The 22,251-nt window shown below is 55.9% G+C and overlaps 3 protein-coding genes across 3 annotated transcripts; 1 reads left to right on the forward strand and 2 right to left on the reverse strand.

Moving 5' to 3' along the window:
* Positions 1-222: 222 nt before the first annotated feature.
* Positions 223-1,201, reverse strand: LOC113450425 (olfactory receptor 52H1-like). The gene is given in 2 exon segments (XM_026721617.2): positions 223-625; positions 627-1,201. Coding segments are annotated over 2 exon segments (978 nt in total).
* A 2,712-nt stretch (positions 1,202-3,913) lies between these two features.
* Positions 3,914-8,751, reverse strand: CDCA8 (cell division cycle associated 8). The gene is made up of 10 exons (XM_026721620.2): positions 8,567-8,751; positions 8,362-8,490; positions 8,242-8,282; positions 8,061-8,136; positions 6,981-7,096; positions 6,249-6,328; positions 5,315-5,404; positions 5,082-5,208; positions 4,851-4,937; positions 3,914-4,401 (listed from the first exon to the last, which is right to left on the reverse strand). Exons 1-10 carry the CDS (start codon positions 8,664-8,666, stop codon positions 4,357-4,359), a joined length of 891 nt encoding a protein of 296 aa, XP_026577405.1. The 5' UTR covers positions 8,667-8,751; the 3' UTR covers positions 3,914-4,356.
* Positions 8,752-17,204: 8,453 nt separating this feature from the next.
* On the forward strand, positions 17,205-18,217 carry LOC113450430 (hemoglobin subunit beta-1). Its single transcript, XM_087936862.1, has 3 exons — positions 17,205-17,375; positions 17,468-17,690; positions 17,981-18,217. The coding sequence occupies exons 1-3, from the start codon at positions 17,281-17,283 to the stop codon at positions 18,107-18,109; spliced, it is 447 nt and encodes a 148-aa protein (XP_087792988.1). The 5' UTR covers positions 17,205-17,280; the 3' UTR covers positions 18,110-18,217.
* The last annotated feature ends 4,034 nt before the right edge of the window (positions 18,218-22,251 follow it).

Below are 22,251 nucleotides of genomic sequence, written 5' to 3' on the forward strand. Positions count from 1 at the left end.
TCTGAATATTGAAAAGAAAGAAAAGGTGGGAAAAACCCTCATCATTTTAAGAGGAGGCAAAGAAATGTCTCCTTTTTGGCAGAGAAGTAGCTTTATCACCCCTTAACTCAAGAGCAAAACAAGCCTTAAAGGAGGAGGAGAATAAAAACGCCTTTGGTAGGAAGGAGGAGAGTCCAACCGTTTCCATCCCAAGCAACAGAGACAGGAGTGGGTGGGGGTGGCTCACAGTGGGGACCCTGCCCCGCCCCGGCCTCCTTTGCCGAAGGCCCCGACGAGCCTCTTCCAGATCGGCTGGGTTTTCACGGCATAGACCATGGGGTTGAGCATGGGAGGCAGCAGCTGGTAGAGGTTGGCCAGGAGGATGAGCACGGACTGGGGGATGCCGTGGCCGAAGCGGTGGGCGAAGAAGGAGAAGAAGGCCGGGGTGTAGAACATCAGGATGACGCAGAGGTGGGAGCCGCAGGTCCCCAGGGCCTTCAGCCGGGCGTCTTTGGAGGGGAACCTGAAGACGGCCCTGAGGATCAGGAGGTAGGAAGCGGCGATGAGGAAAATGTCTAAGCCGGGAGACAGCAGGGTGGTCACGAAGCCGTACCAAATGTTGACGGCGATACTGGCACAGGCCACGGGCGACGCCCATGTGCTCGCAGTAGGAGTGGGGCATCACCCTCCTCCCGCAGTACGGCAGCCTCTTGAGGAGGAAGATGGTGGGGAACATCACGCAGAAGCTCCTGGCCAGAGCCACCAGGCCGGTCTTGGCCACCACCGAGGGAGACAGGATGGAGGTGTACTGCAGCGGCCAGCAGATGGCCACGTAGCGGTCGAAGGCCATGGCCAGCAGGATGGTGGACTCCGCGATGAAGCTGATGTGGGTGAAGAACATCTGGGCAAGGCAGCCCTCAAAGGAGATCTCCCTGGAGTAGGACCAGAGGACGCCCAAGGTCTTGGGCACGGTGGAGGACGACAGGGCCACGTCGGCCACCGCCAGCATGGCCAGGAAGAGGTACATCGGCTGGTGGAGGCTCTGCTCCGCCCGGATGAGGAAGAGCAGGGAGAGGTTTCCCAGAAGCGCCAAGAGGTACATCAGGCAGAAGGCCACCCCCATCCCGCGGTGGTATTTCTCCAGGCCGGGGATGCCCGCCAGGATGAAGGAGGCGGGGGGGAGGCTGCTCTGGTTGCTGGGCGGTTGGGCCTCCTGAAGCATGCCGACTCATCGCCCCCAGGCCGGGGTCCAATCCCCCGGGGGAGGACTCTGCCGAGACAGAAGCGGGAGACCTTACCGTTGGGGGGCTGTGGCTCTCGTCCAGCGGGAAACAGCTGCCGCCTCAGTGGGAACTGCGTGGCCGCTGGGGTTTCTAAGATGCGGTGCTGCAATGAGTGATGGGGCAATATTCGGAGAAGCGCTTCAAAGAAGAGACATGAACGAAACGCTCTGAAGGAAGAAACAGGAGAAGCAGCAACGGAGGGAAACTCACCCAGGAGAGAAGAATTAAGGAGGAATTTCCTGACAGGGAGGACAATTAGCCAGTGGAACTGCTTGCCACTTGTCTCCTGCCTGAGCAGGGGGTTGGACTAGAAGACCTCCAAGGACCCTTCCAGCTCTGCTCTGCTCTGCTCTACTCTCATTCTACTCTCATTCTGTTCTAAGTATTTGGACCAGAAAGAAATCCAATATAGCTTATTGGACTATTTTCTCCCCCATGGAAACTGTTGTTTGTAAATATAACCAAATAAGAGAATTGCCCTGGGAGCTGACCCTGGGAAACCCGTCCTGGAACAGCCACGGGGAAAGCCCCTGAAGGCAGCAGGACAAGAAGCAACGGAGGGAAACTCACCCAGGAGAGAAGCAACCGGGAACGAAGGAGAAATTTTCTAACAGGGATGACAATTAACTCATGGAACTGCCTGCCACCAGAAGTTGTGGTTGTTCCACCCCTGGCAGCTTTTAAGAAGAGACTGGACAATCATTTGTGTGGAATGGTATTGAGCCTCCTGCTTGAGCAGGGGGCTGGACTAGAAGACCTCCGAGGTCCCTTCCAACCCTGTGATTCCGTTATTCTGAGAGTTCAGGAGGGAAACACAGCCAGCCGCTCGGCACAAGGCTTAACAGCGCTTCCATTTTGGGGGGGGAAAAGCAACCTTTTTGGGGGACCATTATCAATGCAGTACAGTCTACTTTGACTAAATTATGCTGAAGTATAGTATAATAGCATATAGTGTATTTTGCATGAGGATAACTATCATTTAATAAATAATTAAGATTATTCCATGACTGGACTTGGTGAGGCCATAAAAACACAGGCACTTCCCCGCATGAGAGATGCCTGTGGATTATTGCACTCAGTCAGATTCTCCGATCTAGATGCCAGGTAGGAAAAGATACCTCGAAGAAAAGGGATGCCCCAAATTCCAGCCCTGGCTGGTTGCCCCAATCCTTGCAAAATATGATTCTACTGGTATGTCCGATAAGCAAACATTTCCATTTTGTCAGCTCCTTTGTGCGTTTGGCAGTCACCAAGCGAAAGCAGCCTTCAGTTTACAGCAGGGGTCTGTCTCCACAGTTGGTTGGGGATCTCTGGGAGTTTGGGAGTCCACAAGTTGCCAAGGTTGGACACCCCTGGTGTGCAGAACCGGCCCTTGGCTGGTGCCCGAAGCTCCAAGGTGGGCAATAGGCTGGCTAGCAGTGACTCACCAGCGGAGGGAGATGAGGCAGCTCTTGAACGGCGGCGGCTTCTTCTTCTTCTTCTTCTGGCGAGGAGAAAGGACTCGGCCATGCCAGGGAGAGGACGACTTATCCGGCTTCCAGGGGGACTCCAAGGACAGGCTTGCCTCATCTTCCCTCGGGCAGAAATTGGCAAGGGAGGACGAGCTCCCTCGGCCCCAAGGGCTGGAGAAGCGGAGCACACCTCCGTCCCCAGGAGGCCGTTTTCCAGCTTCGCGTGGCTGGTGGTTTTCCCCAAGGAAAGAAGAGGCGGCGGCTTGAAGGGTTCCAAGGGGGCAGCTGATAACCCTCCCCACCGGCTGACTGGCTGCCCCCCCTCCGTCCCCAAGAGTTCCTTGAGGACTAGCTCTGCTGGGGAGGGACTTGGTGAGTTTCACCTGGGTGTCCTCAGGGGCCACCAGGCGGCTTCCAAGCCATGCGTGGCTCATTGGGCAGGCAATCGTGGGAGGGGTCAGTCTTGGGCTGGGCCAAAACTCAGATCGCTCCCCGGGGAACCTGCCCGCTTGGCCTGAACAAGCAGGTGGCCTCAGACCCGGAAGGCCCCGCTGTCCCCCGCCACGGAGAATCCAGTGCCAAAGGCTGCTGGGCACCACCCTGGATCTGGCTGACCACATGACTTCCTTGTGGTGAAATGGCGGCTGCCTGTCGCACTGAAAGCAACTCTGGGCAACGCAAAGGCTGTGAGTGCGCAGCTGCCCCCCAGGGTCTCCCATGCAGCTGCAGAAGCCTCGGCGGTTTTGCCCTGGTGCCACCTGTGTCCTTGGTAACGTTCATCTTTAAAAATTTCTAATTCATTCCTAGCCCACTTTCATTCTCTTTTATAAACAACGCAAGGCAGCAAATCTATTTCTTCTTCCCATTTTCCCCACAACCTCCGTTGACAGAAAACGACCCCCCCCCCCGCCTGCTCAGCCCTTTCAGCCTCTGGAGTTTCTAGCTGCCCGGCCGTCGTCCTCGGGGCTTCACTGACCCTCTTCGGGGGTCTCCAGGTCTTCCTTCCAGTCCAGTGTTGACCCCCCTTCCCCAAACGGCTCCTCTCCAGAACGCTGGTCGACTGCCCTGGCACTCGGGCAGGTGGGTTCACACACACACACACACACACCCCCATCGAGGGTCCCTGGGTCCAGAAGGGCCCCCCCATATTATTCTGGGCAGGGGGGGACTGGGGGGGCGGCAAGAAGCCACACAGACCTTCAGTAAGAAAACAAACTTTATTGTTAATTGCAAAAACAACCAGGAAACGGTCTCCTTGCACGGAAGATGATAAATAGAAAACCCCCCAAGGGCTCGGAATGGAAGGCCCCCCCTGCCCCCCCCAAAAGGAAGCAGCCGGCCTTCGCCCTGGGGCCGTGTCTGCCTGTTGCTGCCCCCCACCCCCTCGGGGGGCTGAGAAGGGCCCAGGCCACCTGCTCTCGCCCCTGCAGACGGGGGCAGCCGGGAGAAGCAGGAGGGGCCAGAGGAGGGAGGGTGGCCCCCTGGGGCACAGCAGCAGCAGCAGTGGCGGCACTCTGGGCAGGGCAGGGAGGTGCCGGACGGGGGGCAGGGGAGGGCAACCCTTTGGAGGGGGCCCTTGAGCCCAATCTCCCCTTCCCCAGGCCAGGACCAAAGCGACAGGCAGCTGCTGCTCGGAAGCCTCTTCACTTGGGGCCGCCCACTCGGCTGCAGAGGTGCGCAAGTTGGCTCTGGAAGGAGAGGAGCCGAGGGTCAGCGGGCCCAGCCCCTCCCGGCGGCTGCAAGGGGCCACCCCGGCCGCCCGGCTCCTCCCATCCTGCTCCAGGTGGGAAGCCACGCAGGGTGGAGCCCTGGCCCATTCAGGGAGGAGGAGGAGGAGGGGAGGCACCCCAGCAGCGGCCCCTCCCAGCACTCAAGGCCCGGCCCCTGCCCCACACCTACTTTCTCTCCAGCCCCTCCGGGTGCTGCGAAATGGAGCCGGCCCCCAGCCCCCCCCCCGCACTAGGAGGGGGGCTCCACTGCTGCGTCTCCCTGGCAGTCAGGGAGGGGCCCCCAGGAAGGGCTCCTGGGGGACCCAGAGGCCGAGCCTCCCCCCAGGGAGACCCCAGGCCTCCGGGAAGGACGGGCGGGGCGGGGCGCTGGGCCCCCGGGGACAAGGGAGAAACCCAGCCAGGCCTACCGACAGCTTCTTCACGCTGCCCAGGGCTTGGGCGTTCAGCCCCCGCAGGTCCCTCTCCGAGAGCTCGCTGGCCCTGATCCGGACGTTCTGCGCAGAGGACAAAGGGCCCGTTACTCTGGAGGAGGAGCAGGCAGCCCTCCTAACCCCAGCAGCTTCCCCTCCAGGCCATGCAGGGGCCGCAGGGCCTCCGTCCCAAAGCCCCCACGCCCCCCCCTTCCCTGTGCCCCTCACCTCTCCTCCGCCCAGGGGCACCGTGAGGAAGACCTCGCTCCTGTCTGCCAGGGGGCTGCCGTTCACCGAGATGCTGAAGACCCTTTCGTGGGCAGCAGGGGCCCGCAGGCCGGGCGTCCTGAAAATGCTGGGGGGGAAGAAGCAGGTGAGGTCAGGTGGACGCGCGCCCCCGAGCTTCTACCAGCCAGCCCCGCCCGAGGCAGCCCCGAGACCCGCCTGGCAGAGGGGCTCACCTGGAGTCAAACTTGCCAGCAGGGGTGAACAGAGGAGTGGTGGCTTTCGTGGGGTTCCCTCGGATGACCGGAGTGGCGTGGCTCACTTTGCTAAAACACAGCAGCCACCGGGTCAGTGGCCAGTCGGGGCCCTCCAACTGGCTGCCAGAGCCCTAGGCTGCAATCCCTCCTGCTTGGAGGGACCGTGAGGGCATCCAGTCCACCCCCTTGCTCACCCACACCACTCCAGTTATGGCCCCCAAGAGGCAAGCCAGGGAAGACAAGCCCTCCGCCTCGCAAGACGGGGGGGGCTTCTGTAAATTGCACCCCAAGTTTTGTCCTGCCCTCCGGAAGGAAAGAGACCCCAGCCTCTTCGAGCTGAGAGGCCCCTTGGGGGTCTCCCGCCCCGATTCTGCTCTGCCCAGACTCTCCTGGGAGGCCACACCCGGCCTTCCCTCCGCTTGAAGGCCCCACGGCCAGGAAACCCCCTGGGCACAGCCTCCCGGAGGCCGGAGCACCCAGGCGTGGCCCCTCTCCGCCTTCACCTCCTCCTAAGCTCCCCTCCCTGACTTGCGCCCTCTGGCTCTCAGCCCCCTTTGGGCATTGTGGAGCGTTTGGCCTAAAGCAGCGCCAGCCTTTCCCCCCCCGAGGGTCAGGAGGATGCTGGCTTTTGGGGTGCCTCTGTCCGAGACCCCCGATGCTCCTGGCCAGCACCTTCTTCCAGCTGGCATCTTTCAAGGAGCCCCGAGAGGCCTCTGTGAAGGACAACACGGGGCCCCGCCGCCTCCAGTCCCAGGGCTCCGGCAACTGAGGACTCCTGGGAATTGAAGCCCACAAGCCTTAAAGCTGCCCAGTTTGGGGGCCTTTGGCTCAATCCCGGATAGAAGGGAACGTTTGCTGCCCAGGCTGGTTCTGTGGAGCCCCGGCTGGTCTCTGAGCTGGGGGGGCCCATTACCTTTTGGGGAAATTCTTGGCTCGGGATGAAGGGGGCCGGGTCCTCTTGGAGTTGGGGGGCCTTTTGGTCGAGGTCTGCGCCTGGAACACAGGAGGGAGGGGTGACTCCGCCGGCCTTCAGCCAGAGGCCCCCTGCTGTGTGACCAGGGGGTTCACCAACCTCTTTCAAGGGCCCTCACCCACCCACCCATTTCATTCAGAGGAGAGCCGGAGGGGACCCTGGAGGTCCTCTATTCCAGCCAGCTGCTTATTTCGGACAAATGGCTGTCCCTAAAAACCTCCGGCAATGGAGCAGCCACAACTTCTGGTGTTCCACCAGTTCACTGTCCTCGCTGTCAGGAAATTCCTCCTCCACTCTGGGTTCCTTCTCTCCTGGGCTGGTTTGGGGAATAGCTTGGCCCCCCTCAGCACCCCCTTCAAACACTGGAAGACTGCAGGCACGCCACCCCTGGCCCTACTTCCCCCTAGACTGGCCACACCCAGATCCTGCGGCCTTTCCCAACCACTTCATGGTTCCCACTTCATGTCCTCCTCCTGTCCGTCCTTGGGACTGCGGGGGGCTTGGCAGAGACAGACCTGTTCTCAGGCAGTTCTGAGGCCCCCCTCCCCCTGGGCCGCCTGCTTTGTTAAGGTAGCAGAAGGGGAAGGGGTCTGGAGGGGAGCCACCACCAGGCCCCTTGGCCAAGGACGAACGAGCCAAGCCGGAGGTCCCCGGAAGGGCAAAGGGACCCACCTTCCCCGGCTTCTGGGGTGCCACCTCCAGATCCGCAGCCGCCTGGTTCTCCTGCCTGGATTTCTTGCCTGCGGGCAGCAGAGATGTTTCCATCTCTTCGTCGATGGGCTGCTTGGCTGTGGGGGAAGAGGAATTCTTGGAGGAAGGGGAGCCGGCCGAGGGAGGCAACTTTGAAGTGCTCCGTTCTCAGCAGGCTCCATCCCGGCATCCTTGACTTACAACCGGTCATTTGGTGACCATCTGAACTTCAACGGCACTGAAAAATGGGGACCACTGCAGTGTCGCTGTGGCCACAGAACCCACATTGGGATGCTTGGCAACTGGTTCATGTTTATGACGGTCGCCCTGTCCAGGGAGCACTTTCTACAGCCTTTCTGGCTAGCAAAACCGAGGTGGGCAACGTCGCACATTCACCAACTGCAGTAGCTCCCTTACCAACCGTGCCAGGAAAAGCTGCCAAGTGGGAGAAAATTCCCTCCACAGCTGCCTCAGCAGGAGAAATTTTGGGCTCAGCTGTGGCTGCAAGGACTCTGCGGTTCTTTCTTGAGTATAGCGGTAGTAGAAGGGTAGGGAGCCGGCTTCACTGTGAACACTGATGCTCATATCATCTACTACGGGTACCCCATGCCTCCGTACGGCTGTGTCGGAAGGCATGCGTCTCTCTATACACACAGGCACAAACGTACACCTGTCTGCCCAGGTATAGGGATCAGGACCTGAGGGCTCATAGGACGGAGCCCGCTTGATCAAAGGTGTCCACGGAAGGGAAAACCCTAAACCAAGAGTGTGGCTGGCCCAGCCGGCAAAGGGCTGCAAACAGGCAGGAGGGGCCTTCTTCCTCCTGCAGTGGACAGACAAGGGCTGGGATGGGGAGGCACCGCTGCCCCCGCCTCTCCCCCTTGCCTGAAAGGCAGAGAGAGGGGTGCATCGTTCTGTCTGGGGGAGCCCCTCCCTCCCCTCCTTGAAGAAACTCCGCCAGGGAGCCTGGCTTGCTGGTTCCACAGGGGGGCACCGTGAGAGCATCAGGCGGGCTCTCCTCCCCGCCTCCAGCCCCCCACCCCCACCCTAAGCCCGGCTGACCTTTCTTGGCGACCCGGAAGGGCGTCTGGATGGCCCTGGAGGCCAGCTGGGTGATCTCCGCGATGTCCACCTCGCTCTGCAGGGGAGGCAAGGGAGGAGGCCGGGCGGCTCGCAGGAGGGACGGGGGAGGCGGCCCCCCACTGCCCCCCTCCCCCCGCCGGAGCCCGGGCTACTCACTGACCGAGGCCACCTTCTCCAGGGCCTTCTCGCCGCCGCCCAGCGCTGCAGGGGGAGGAAGCGGGGTTAGCGGGGGGCGCGGGGGCCGCGGGGGACGGACGGTGGGCGGGGGGTCGAGACCTACCCAGGAACTCGATCCAGTTCAGGTCGCGCACCGCCAGCGGCAGCCGCAGCAGCTCCATGTTGCACAGGTTCTCCACGTCCTTCTTCAGGCTCTCGCCCTCCGCCCGCACCTGCGCCACCCGCGCCCGCACTGCAAGAGGCGCTCCGGTCAGGCCCGGCCCGGCCCCGCCGCCCCCGCCGCCCCCACCCGCCCGCCCGCGCCTCACCCTCGCGGTCGAAGTCCTTCAGGAAGGCGTCCACCCGCTTGTCCCGCGCCGAGGCCTTGGCGGCGCCCCGGGCCGTCGCCCTCTTCCTGCCGGGCGCCATGGCGGGAGCGGAGCCGGCGGTTGAAACTTGGCGCGCGCCCCGCTCGGCCAATCACAGGCGGAGGCGCGCCCCGACGCTCCCGGCCTGCCCCGCGCGCGGGACGTGGCCGAGGGCCTCCTGCCGCCAAGGCCCCGCCCCTCTTCCCCCGCGGTTTGCCCGTGGGAGGGGGGTCTCTCCCCGGCGAGGAAAGGGGGCCAAGCGGGGCTCCGGCTCTGCGCCGGCCCTGCAGCCAAGGAGTCAGCCGAGCTGCCGGGGTGGGGAGGGTCTCGCGGCGCCAGAAGGAGCGCAGGAATCGAACTGTAGGGCCGGGAGGGACCTTAGAGGTCTTCTAGTCCCGCCCGGGCCCCTGAATTCACGCCCCCCTGCTGGGGCAGCTGCGAATGGGCTCCCCGGGCTGATTCCCGCCGGGAGGAAGTCGGGGGGGGGCGGGCGAGGGGGCAGCCTGGCTTGCTGGCCCAGGCGGAGCAGGGAGGGCTGCCCACTTTCCTCTGCCCATCCCTGGCACCTCGCCCTGCGGCCCCTCAGGGTCCCACAGGCTCTCTCGGGGAAGGGCCGGGTGCAGCAGCAGCAGCAGCCCCCAAAGCCCATGCAATCCTAAGCTGCACGAACAGAGGGAGACAAGGGTGGTTCTAATACCCGTCTCTAAAGCCTTCGCAAGGCCACACCTGGAGTCCGGCATCCAGTTTTGGTCACCGGACTATAAAAAGAGGTTGAGACTCTAGAAAGAAGAGCGAGCAGGATGATGAGGGGACTGGAGGCTGAAACACACCAAGAATAGTTGCAGAACTGGGCATGTTAGTCCGGTGAAGAGAGAGACCAGGGCAGACAGGAGGGGGGAGTCTTCCAATATTTGAGGGAGGGGCTGCCACAGGGAGGAGGGGAGGGTCCAGCTATTTTCTAAAGCACCTTTGAAGGCCAGACAAGGAACCATGGATGGAAACTGACCAAGGAGAGATTAAACCTGGAAGTAAGGAGAAACTTTCTGACAGTGAGAACCATCAACCAAAGGAACAGAAGTTGCCCTCGGAAGTTGTGGGAGCTTCATCCCTGGAGGCTTTCAAGAAGAGGCCGGACTGCCATCGGTCAGAAAGGGTGTAGGGTCTCCTGCATGGGTGGGAGGTTGGACTAGATGACCTGCAAGGTCCCTTCCAACTCTGATCATCTGTTATCCCTGGGCCTTGCCTTCTCTGGAGCTTGTCAGGCACTTGCAGGCCTGGGCCTGGTGCTGAAATGGGCGATGCCAGGGCCCGGCTGCCCTTATCAGAGCCTGGCAGCCTCCTGGTCCCCTCCGATCGTGTCCAGCACAGCTCTGCTTCCCTGGAGGCGCTCTAAGTCCTCCCTCCTGGGCAGTAGCCGTCAGCCTACGTTTCCATCTCAGAACAGAGGTTCTCCTCAAGTTACAACCACAACTGAGCCCTACATGTAGATTGCTGAGTGGAACATTTGTCTAGACTCCAGAGAAAATAAGGATTAAGTGGGGACAGGAGAGCATCTTCCAGTATTTGAGGGGCTGCCCCAAAGAAGAGGAGGGGGTCCACCTCTTCTCCAAAGCCCCTGAAGAGGCAGGAGAAGACGCAACGGGTGGAAACTAACCAAGGAGAGAAGCAACCTGGGATTAAGGAGGGATTTCCTGAACAGGGAGGACAATGAACCAGTGGAACTGCCTGCCACCAGAAGTTGTGGCTGCTCCATGACTGGGGGCTTTGAAGAAGAGACTGGACAGCCGCTTGTCTGGAATGGTCGAGGGTCTGCTGCTTGAGCAGGGGGCTGGACTAGAAGACCTCCAAGGTCCCTTCCAGCTGGATTCTGATTCTGATTCAGAAGTGAGTTTTGCTCCATTGTGTGACTTGTCAGAGTGAATCTCTACAGTCGTTAAGTAGCCAATTGCCCACCGGGACTTTGCTGCCCAGGCGGTTGCAGCAAGTGATCCCGTGGCCACCTGGACACGCCCACCGCCATAAACATGAACCGGTTGCCCAGCCTCCGAATGTCGGCTAGGTGGCTACAGGGACCCTGCAGCGGTCATGCCTGGGAAACGTGCCGCCTCCTGACAAAGCCAATGGAAGAAGTCGGATTCACTTAACAACTGGGTTACTGACTTTGCTATGTTTCGCATAGCAAGAGAAATTTTGTGGCCGTAAGTCAAGGACTAATAAAAAGGAAGAAAAATGGAAAGGCGTTTAAGCAGAACCGAAGTAAAATATTGTAACAGTAAAGTGAACATAACGAGAATATACACTAATATAATACCAAGGCAGTTCTGGGGCTTTGCTCTTTTAACGCGCTCGCTGGGATGGCTGCTCCATCCGGCTTTGCACAATTCACTAGAATGTGAACTAAAATCCGTGGCTCCTTAGTTAAGTCTGATGGGGCTTCAGGGTGGCTCAGCTCAAGGAAAGTGTAAACTTCAGGGCTAGAAAATGACCCCCGTGGTCACCTTCATCCTCATCCTCATTATGGCAACATTTTTTTGAAACCGTAGTGGTGTAAAAGGGACAGATTAACAGAGTTGGAAGGGATCTTTGAGGTCATCTAATCCAACCCCCTGCCCAAGCAGGAGACCCTACCCCATTTCTGACCAATGGGAGTCCAGTGTCTTCTTGGAAGCCTCCAGGGATGACGCTCCAACTTCCAAAGGCAACTTCTGTTCCACGGGTTGATGGTTCTCCCTGTCAGAGAATTCCTCCTTATTTCCAGGTTGAATCTCTCCTGTAGAGTTGTATTTGCAGGGATGTCATTGTCCTGATGACAAACCTCAGGTAATGAAGGTTCCAAAGCAAATACAACTCAGGCAAACAAAGTCACTCATCTAAAGGAGGGTTAGAGAGAGGAAGTAAACGTGTGTTAGACTTTAACTAGAGATAATTAACTGTGTTAATTACTATGCTAGACAGTAACAAAGATTGAGCAACAACCAAAGTTAACCAATGTTAGAGGATTACTATAAATGTGTATAAATACAAGACTAGACTCCAATAAAGATCATCATGATTTGCAGACTAACTTGATCGTTGATACTCAATATGTGTATTTAGCTATGCAATCTCTTCCCTTTTCTTATTGTGCTCTGTCTTTGGATAAGAATTTGTTATCCTTGTTTTTATCTTTAAAGAATAGTTTGGAAACTCGCTTGTATTCTTTGTATGTAGAACACATTTGAAGTCATACTCCCTTTACTAATGCCTTGACTGAAGGAAATCGGAAGGCAGATGAATCCTTAAAGGATGTTGCGTCTTTGTCTGCTGATCCTCTTGCTAGTCATTCTTATTTTCATCAAAATGCCAAATCGCTTGCAAAGCAATTTAAAATTTCATTTTCTGAAGCCCGGGATATTGTCCGTACTTGTCCAGCTTGTCAGCAACTGGCAGTTCCCTTTCCAGTGGGTGTCAACCCACGAGGAACCCAAGCTAATCAAATTTGGCAAATGGATGCAACTCAGTTTTCAACCTTTAAGCCATACTGTTCTCTTCACACGTCTATTGACACTCATTTACACTTCCTTTGGGTTACTGCTTCAAAACATGAACGTACTTCAGATGTTATTTCTCACTGCCTATCCTCTTTTGCTGTAATGGGTCGGCCTTCTCAGTTGAAAACTGACAATGGCCCCGCTTATATTAGTAAGGAATTTCAAACCTTTTGTCAGAAATGAAATATTACTTTAGCGCACGGAATTCCTTACAACTCTCAGGGTCAAGCTATAGTTGAGCAAGCTCATCGTACTTTTAAGGCATTGCTTCAGAAACAATTACAAACTGAGTCTGGCCCTTACCATCTGCGAAAGATTCAAAATCTCATTGCTGTAGCATTATATACTTGGAATTATTTAACCTTTTTAGATTCTATTGCAGACTCACCTGTTAATTTACATTTTTGAACTACTGAATCTTTAGCAAGGCCTTTGGTAAAGTACCACCAAGCTCCAGATCCAACCTGGAAAGGCCCTACACCGCTGATCACCTGGGGTCGCGGTTACGCTGCAGTGGAAGATCCTTCTACTGGACAAGCAGTGTGGGTTCCAGTGCGCTGTGTCCGTCCGTATCATGGCATGGCATCAGGGCCTTCACAACCCGATTCCGGATTTCAATCTTCATCTGAACACGGAAGTTCAGCTTCCAAGCTCAAAGTGCCCGCAACCCATCACTTGGGGCCAGGTTAAATCTACTGCATATCAAGCTCAACAACAACGGCAACAGGCCTCGTTACCTCAGACTCCTGAAAATCTTGTTGCTGCTGTTTTTGCTATTTTTACTGCTAACTCTGTTACCATTTTACTTTGTATTTTCTTGTTTGTGGTTAATGGTGTTTCTGCTCAAAATGACACTTCTGTGGTTCGTCTTAACCCTAATTTGTGGGTTCGTCATGCCCAATACATGTTTATGACCCATGGCACAAATATTACTTTATACTATGAGCCCCCAGTGGCATTTGGTCAAATTTCTTTTACCCCTAACTTGATCGTGTCTTCTACATTTCTTGTCTCACAACTACAATCTATTTCACACTCCTGGCTATTTTCTACACCCCCTATGCAATTGAATTTTGTCCGTTGGCGTTACTTGAAAGTTAGTCAATTTACAAGGGGTCTGTGTTTCTGTTGTCACGCTAAACACACTTGGCTTCATAACTGGTCTGATTATGATGCTGCCCAGCACATATTTAAAAAGCTGGGGAATTATAGTTATTGTTCTGACTACTATTGGTTGCTATATTACTATTGGTTAATATAGCTCCTGATATGTATCCTGACAATTTTCCTATTTTTAATGCCTCTGATCACTCTAATACAGGATCGATATGCGCTGGATGGCAGCTTCAGGATCCTAATATGTGGTTCTTTTTTGATAAATATGCCACCAATGTGCATCCTCAGAATTATCAATGTGTAGCTATAGGTTATTTTACTCTACCTGTTCAAATAGGTACGCTCCCATCAACTCGACAGCGGTGTTCCTCTCTGGGGCCTACATGTAATGATGAAGTTATTATTGACACACAATTGTCTTCTGGTTCTACATTTGGCCGTGCATTGGCAGGGGCCGTTACAGGAGTCCTTACTCTAGGCTCTTATCCTGGCATAATTGCTCAAGAAAACAGACGATCTATTCTTGGTCTCACCTGCAGACTTGAAAAATCCATCAATTCTACCGCTGCTATTATTCCTGATTTGCAGCATGAAATAGAAGACTTAAATCAAGATGTCTTACAGCAGCGTTTTGCCATAGACTATCTTTTAGCCCGTCAGGGAGGGTTCTGTACGTTAGTTGGACACCGCGGATGCGCTGTGCATTTTCATTCTTTGAATAAAACTATTGAGGATGAACTTGCCAATTTACAATCCTACATTCAAAATAATATCCATGCTCAGTACTCACCTTTTGAGTAGCTAACCAATTGGCTCCCTGGTTGGTCTTGGCTCAAGACAGTTTTACTTTTATGTTATAATTATTATTATTGTATGAATTGTAACCTGTTGTTTTATTCAATGTATTCCAAATTTGTTTGCATTGTTTCATTCTACTTCCTCTTCTTTAACTCCTTTACAGTTATGATACATTGATATATCTTTGAATCCTCCATTTAAAATAAAAACCAAGGATATGTGGAGTTGTAATTGCAGGGATGTCATTGTCTTGATGACAAACCTCAGGTAATGAAGGTTCCAAAGCAAATACAACTCAGGCAAAGAAAGTTACTCATCTAAAGGAGGGTTAGAGAGAGGAAGTAAACATGTGTTAGACTTTAACTAGAGATAATTAACTGTGTTAATTACTATGCTAGACAGTAACAAAGGTTGAGCAACAACCAAAGTTAACCAATGTTAGAGGATTACTATAAATGTGTATAAATGCAAGACTAGACTCCAAGAAAGATCATCGTGATTCATAATGAACACCTTGACTGCCTCATCATTACAACACTCTCCTGGTTCAGTTTCCATCCATTGTTCCTCGTCTGGCCTTCAGGGGCTTTGGAGAATAGCTTGACCCTCCCCCCTTCCTCCTCCTCTCTGGGGCAGCCCCTCCCTCAAATATTGGAAGATGCTCTCCTGTCTCCCCTGGTCCTTCTCTTCCCTAGACCAGCCAGGCCCAGTTCCTGCAACCGTCCATCATGTGTTTGAGCCTCCAGTCCCCTCATCCTCCTGGTTGCTCTTCTCTGCACTTTTGGTATTCATATATGTGTTGAGGAAAGATTGTTAGCACTCTAAATAATTGGAACCATTGAGCATACAAAAAAAGATTATCTATCTTAGTTAATAGAACCTAAAGATGATTTAGGTTTTTTCAGCCAAAATACAATGCAATACAGGCAGTCCTCGACTTACAACAGTTCATTTAGTGACTTTTGGAAGTTACAAAGTCACTTATGACCATTTTTCACACTTAAAGCAACACAACCGTCACGTGATCAGAATTGAGGCACTTGGCACCTGACTCACACGACAGTTGCTGTGTCCCGGGATCAAGGGGTCCATTTTTGCGACCTTCTGACAAGCAAAGTCCATGGGGAATCCAGATTCACTTAACAACCATGCTACTAACTTAACAAATGCAATGGTTCATTTCACAACGGTGGCAAGAAAAGTCATAAAACGGGACAAAATTCACACAACAAATGTTTCACTTAACAACATAAATTTTGGGCTCAATGATGGTCGTAACTCGAGGACTGCCTCTACTAGATAATTGCAACAGATTTCATTAAAGTCTTGGTTGTACAGCACAATAAAGCTGTCCGTTTGAAGCTGATTACTCAGTATTAAATCTCCACTGCATTGTTACTTGGTATTTTTTACGCAGATTGAGGGAAAAAGAAGCCAATTTTGACTACAATTAAATAACAATAGATAAAAAAGGAAAAAGGAGGGGAAAAAACTACGCAGTTTGTGACACTTCCTTTTTGTGCTTTTACTAATTCAGTTTTTATAAGCATTTGCACCCCTTAGAAGTCAACCACTCTTGCTTCCATTTGGTTAAACTTCTGTTGTGGATATATACTATCTTGTCATTCCTGCATGTTCTCCAGATTAACTTCCCAGGCAGGTACTTTCAGAATTGTGTTTTTCTTTCAACAATGGGCAAAATTAACCACAAACGAAACACATTTAACTGAAGGATAAAAATAGAAATGTGAAAAAAGACAAAAGAAGAAAGGAGGAGGAGAAGGTGGTGTTTTCCAATCAATAAAAATAATCTTCCACGGCATCTCCAACGTTTATTACCTTATAATGTACCTCATGTACTATTGATGGAGTTGCATACTGTCTATAGAATATTTTGTCCCCCTTTTAAGTTAAGTTTCATGTAAATTGTATGTAGTCCATAATTCTTAGCAGAGTAACACAATCACAGAGTTGGAAGGGGCCCTGGAGATCGTCTAGCCCAGCCCCCTGCCCTCTGGCCCCTCACCCTCATCAGGCATCCTTCCTATTCCTCTCTCTAAGGGGAAAAACTCAAGCGCCCACCCACCCCACCCCATGTCCTGCGCTTCGCTGCTGTTGCTGCACAGGTGCGCTTAGCCTTTGTCCAAGAGGCCCCGAAGGAGGCCCTGACCTGTCCCGAAAGGACAAGAAACCGGGAACTGAGGGGGAATCCCTGGCAGAACAATCCAGGATGGAAGTGACCGCCAGACGTCCTGGGGGCTCCTCCAACCCGGAGCTTTTCAAGAATGGCTTAGGGTCTCCTGCTTGAGCTGCGGGTTGGACTAGAAGACCTCTGGGGGCCCTTCTGTTAGGCCTCCCTACATGCCCCCCCCCCCAGAAGTGGGTCTCATTTGCTTTTACTTCCTGACTTGCCAAGTGGCCCAAGAGCCGGAGGAGGAGACCAGCTGCCGTCCGAGGATGCCCAGAAACAGGCTGGGCAGCTGGAGTCCACCTGAGGCCAGCAGAGCCCAAGGCTGAGGAGGAGGAGGAGGAGGAGGCTACTACACTGCCTCTGAGAGGAGCGCCCCTTGGAGAGGAGCTCCCCTTCCCTCCATTTCCCTGGCTGATGCAAAATCTTCTTCTCTTCTATGTGGAGCTAAAAGACGATTTCACCCACGTTCAGGGTTGAGAGGGGCGCCTAAAGCCCCCCCTGAACAGGCCCCCCAGTGCCCCCCCCATGGACTTGATCCCACCCCACCATGGCTCCAACCCCCCCGCCTCCCCTTTGGGGCAGGGAAGGCTCTGCTGCCCGGGAGCAGCCGCCCAGCGGTGGCCGGTGTCTCTTGGTCACAGAAGTCGCAGCCCATGACGGGGGCGGCTTTCCCACCGGCCTCGCAGAGCGACCAACGGCCAAGTTGCGGGTGAGTTTCCTGGACCACCCCACCCCCACCCACCCCCGGCCTGCTAGGGACTCCCAACGGCCCCGCCGTGGCCGGCTAGCCCCGCTCAAGGAAGGCCCGGCCGGCCCCACGGAGCCTGGGCTAAGGAGGAGGAGGAGGGGGGGCACCTGCCCCGGCAGCTATCTCGGGCTCCGGCTGGCCCGGCAGGGCCACACCCAGCGGGCTCCCCCCGCTCCCCGGGCTCCTTTCGCGACTGGCGGGCAGGGTATAAAAGGCCTCCCCGGCGCCGGTTCCGCAGCATCGGCCGCTTTGCTTCCTTCAGCCCCGAGAAGAGCGCCCACAGCCCCCCGTCATGGTGCACTGGACCGCCGAGGAGAAGAACGCCATCAACTCCATCTGGGCCAAGGTGGACGTGGGCCAGGTCGGCGGCGATTCCTCGCCAGGTGAGCCCCGCGGAGGGGAGCGGGCGAGCGGGCGGGCGGGCGGGGGGCGCTGGCCGCCTGCCTCCCGGGCGCTGACCCTCCCCTCGGCCGCTGCAGGCTGCTGATCGTCTACCCCTGGACCCAGCGCTTCTTCAACAGCTTCGGCAACTTGAGCAACGCGGCGGCCATCCAGAGCAATGCGCAGGTCAAGGCGCACGGCAAGAAGGTCTTCACCGCCTTCGGGGACGCCGTCAAGAACCCCGAGGCCGTCAAGGAGACCTTCGCCAAGCTGAGCGAGCTGCACTGCGACAAGCTGCACGTGGACCCCGCCAACTTCAAGGTGGGCTGCCCTGGGGGTCGGGGGGTCGGCGGGGGAGCCCCCTCCCTCCCTCCCTCCTGACACCGGTGAGGGCCCCTGGTTGGCCCACGAGAGGCCTGCAAGGGAGCCCCCGAACCCAGAGACCCCCCCTCCTTCTCGCCCGCCCCCCTCCAGCTCCAGACTGGGACCGGGGTCCCTCGGGATTCGCAGCCGGGTGCAAAGACGACGGAGGTCGCGGCCGAGGAGAGGGGCTCCTCGGAGGCAGGACTCAGCCGGCCCGGCTATAACCCCGGCCGCCCTTTCTCTTGCAGCTGCTGGGCGACATCCTGCTGACAGTGCTGGCGGCCCAGTTCGGGAAGGAATTCACCCCGCAGATCCAGGGCAGTTTCCAGAAGCTGGTGGCGGTGGTGGCCCACGCCTTGGCCCACCGATACCACTAGGCCTCCTCTTCCTCCGCAGCGGCTGCGCCCGCCCTCGGTCACCCGCGAGGGAGCCATTCCACCCCCACGACCTGCTCAGACAATAAAAGTCACCTTTTGCAGACTGAACCGACTCCGTCCGTGCCTTTTGGGAGGGGGGGGCGACGGGGAGGGAAGCGGCCGGGGTCTCCCCCTTCCTGGGGCAGCGCGAGGAGGGCCCCATAAGGGAAAACCCGGAGGAGGGGTCGTCCTCGGCGGGAAAGCGACCGGCGGCTCCCCAAGCGCGTCTGCTTGAAAGGGGGGTCTTTAGAGGTTTCGTTCCACCGAAGTCAGGAAAAGGCCCCCCGCCCCCGCCTCTTCCTAAGTAACCGAAGCCGCCGAGCCCCGGCCGCACACCAGGCCGTCGGGGACGGACGGCGCGGGAAGACGAGCGCCCGGCTTCTCTTGGCGCCTCCGTGGCGCCCTCCAGGCCCGCTGCCCGAGCCTTTCAGTTGGGGAGGGGGCCCGTCCCGACCGCGAGGCCGCCGCCGGCTGCCTCCCTTGTGAGCGAGAGGGGCTCAGGGGGGCGGCTGGAAAGGGAGCGTCTCGGCCCCACCGCTCAGGCCAGGAGCCGCCGGGAAGGGAATCTGGCCAGGGACGCTTTCCCCGCAGCTGGGGGCTGGGCGGGGGGCTCCCCTTCCTGGACAGGCCAGCTGGGGGTCAGTCGCACCTGCTTAAATATATAAGGGAAAGCCGGGCAACGGGCCAATTCGGAGGCTTCTGTGTGGAAACTGGCAGGTTTCCATGGTTGGGTTGCACTCTGCAGAGGACTGGACTAGATGACCTTTGTGGTCCTCTCCAGAGTCCCATGATCCTATGGTTCTAGGAGGGATGGGTTGGGGGGGACTATAAAGGCGGAGGAATTGCCCCCCTGATCATCCAAGACGGTGATGGCCCCTGAGAGCGAGTTCAGAAGGGGGGCGGGGGGCGGCAGAGCCTGGAAGCCAACCAGGAGAGGGTGCTGAAAGGATCCGTTTGGTCCGCAGAGGAGGGGAGGGGGGACAGCAGCCTTTAAAGGGCTTCAGAGACCTCCCCCCACGTGGAAGACGGGGTGGGGGGAGGCAGGGGCAGAACCGGTGGGGGGAGAAAGGCCGGGAAGGAGATTTGGATGGGAGATCAGGAGTCCCTTTGGCTCACCCAACCCCCTCAGCTCACAGGGTTGTTTTTATGGGAAAAGAGGAGGGGGGGAGGGAGGGGGGGGGAGAACTGCGTCTCTCTGCTGCCTTGAGTTATTTATAAAAAGAATAAAGGTGGGATATAAAAAGGAATTTCCTGGCTGGGGAAGCTGTCAGCCTGCGGCCTGAGCAGCGGTGAGTTGGGAGCCTCCCAGCAGGGGGCTGGGTTGTCCAAGTGTGGCCCTTCCCGAACCTTTTCCCTCATGGACCCAACCACTTATAACACCATCCCACCAAGGGAGGGGCCTTGGAGGCCGCCTAGTCCACCCCCTGCTCAAGCAGGAGCGCCTGGACCATTCCAGATCATGGCTGGGCAGTCTCTTCTTCCAAACCCTTCAGGGGTGGAGACCCGTGAACTGCTGTAACTGTCGGGAAATTTCTCCTTAAGCCCAGGTTGCTTCTCTCCTGGATCATTTTCAGTCAAATTGATCAGGTTCTTTAAAAGGCTTTTTTTTTTTAAACCAGAAAGTCCTTTTTACCCAAGAAAGGTGAAACACTTGAAGTCCGTTTCAATACCTCCCTTGCGGTTGGTCGGTCGGTGGTGAGTTTGTGTGCTGTGGGCAAATGCCACTTCCGCCCAGTGCCGGGTAAGTGAGTCGGGATTCGGAAGTCCTGATTCTGCAGGTAGGGCTGGGCTAAGCAAGCGCCAGGGTTCCTTCCACGGTTTTACGTGGGATGGGAAACGTGAAGATAGTTCGGCTGGTGAACAGGATTCAGAGAACAGGCCGCGTATCTCAAAGAAACCGATTCTGCTGTAGGGCGTCTTAAGCAAACACACACACACACACCCATGTCATTTTGGAAGCACCAGGGAAGGGCAGAAGGCAGGACTTTCATGTCCAGGATAATGCAACCAAAGATGGGACAAAGTCCCCCCCACAACCCTATAACTCATCATCCCTTCTTGCGCTGCCGGAGGCCCCCAGACGTGGGGGGTGGGCAGGGCCTCCGCACGACCCATTTCCTGGGCTCAGCCAAGACATCCACTGGTCAAGCTCGACCAGGCTAAGTCCACCCCAGGTGCTAAGTCACAAAACCAAACCAAGATCCTTCACACCAACATGAACCCAATGTAGCTACCAGTGATGACGTTCCCTAGTTGGGTCATGAAACGTCTGCAAGAAAACCACCAACCTCACACAGCACCAAGGACCCACCCTCCTCCTCCCCCTCCCTCCCTGCAAACTCATCCCCTTCTAGCACTGATGACGTTCCCTAGTTGAGTCGTGAAACGTCTGCAAGAAAACCGCCCAGCTCAGAGAGCCCCCAGGAGCCCCCGAGTTCAGCCCTGAGCTCCATACCGTCTTTTCTATGGATAGTCAGCCTTGCCCTCCCCTCCCCCTTTGAGGCTGCCCCATGGGAAAGGGGTGCTTGACTGGGCAGGTTTGTGGCCGCCCTTGGCAACAGGGTCTGTCCTCGGCAGCCTCCAGCCTGCCAGCTGCCCCTTTATCGCCGCCAAGGAGCTCCTCCTCTGCCCAAGCCTATCGGAGGAGGCAGGCCTGACTCAGCTCTGACTCAGCAGAAGAGGAGCCTGGGCAGATCTGCCGAGTCATGCCCCCTCCCTGCCCCCGGACCAGCCTTTGCCTCTCCCCCTCCTCTTGGGGGAGAGAAGCCCCATTGGGGGCCAATCCTTGGCTCCCCCAAAGCGGCCATCCGCCAGGTGCCCCAACACCCCCCACCGCCTGCCTCTCTCCCCAGGGAACCTCGGGCTGCCCCCCCCCTTGGCGCAAGAAGGAGAGTGAGTGGCTGGCCTCCCAAAGGATGGCAAAGTCGGGCCTCCCCTCCTCCAGCCTTGCACCGTTGGCCAAGGGCCTCCCCCCCTCCCCATTCACTTGGGGGTCCCTCTCCTAGCCAGAGGAAGGGTCCCCAGTGGGGAGGGGGGGCTTGCAGAAGAGCCCAAACCGGAGAAAAGGCTCCAGAGGGGGAAAGCGGGGAGGTGCCAGGCCAGGGGAAGAAACCAGGCAGGGTCCCTCCTTCTGACTTGCTTTGCCCATCCCAACTTCCTGCTGTGGGCTCAGCTGCCCTTCGTCCCGGGTCTCTCCCCCAGGAGGTCCCTCGGGGGCCTTGGTGATGGCCTTCCCAGAAGCCGGCCTGTTCTTTGAGGCCTCTCCGGGGGCCCTGGGCCCGGCGGGGCTGCTCCGCAAGAGGGCTGTGGAGAGCCTTCCAAGGCAGACGGGGGGAGGAGGGGGGGGGTCACCTACCAGAGGGATTGGGGTGGGGAGAAGGGGTCCCTGGCACGAAAAAGGCCACCTCGTTCCCTGTGGAACCGAGTCTGCACGTTGGAAGCTCAGACATTTCCAGGAGGGAAATTTAATTGGGAAATTCCTCACCTTTTCTTCCTTTCTTTTTTTTAAAAATTTTTTTATTGGTTTTTAAAACAAACATAGACAGACAAAACGTAAAAACATCAAGCCATCTTTCATATATATATACATACAGTGTGTTGGTTGGTTTACAAATTCTTTTGTGCTTCCATTTCGTAGTCTTCAATTACAATTACATTGTATATATTCTCATATTTTCAGTCAAATATTAAGTACATTAATATCATTGTTAATCATTTGACTATACTTTTATTCATTCATGTTTCACGAAATAATCCGTATTTTACTTAATTTGTTTTATGACAGTTCATATTATCTCAAATGTATCCTACAATCATTTTGTAGATATAATAAGAATACATCTTTATATGTTTATTTTCTAAGAATCTACATATTTCATTACCATGTTTTATTGTCTAACCATTGATAGAATAGATGCCAAGTTTTATAAAACTGTTTATCCTCTTGTTCTCTAATTTCAAACGTCAATCTACTCATTTCAGCACACTCCAATATTTTCTTAATAATTTCCTCCTGCGATGGTGTTTTCTCATTTTTCCTCACCTTTTCTACGACTCCCTGGTCGACCATCTTGAGGACTTGCTCCTTTGTAGGACCCAAGCTC

Source organism: Pseudonaja textilis, chromosome 7, assembly GCF_049901715.1.
Source record: "Pseudonaja textilis isolate UNSWEBS1 chromosome 7, rPseTex1.2, whole genome shotgun sequence".
Classification (NCBI taxonomy): Eukaryota; Metazoa; Chordata; class Lepidosauria; order Squamata; family Elapidae; genus Pseudonaja; species Pseudonaja textilis.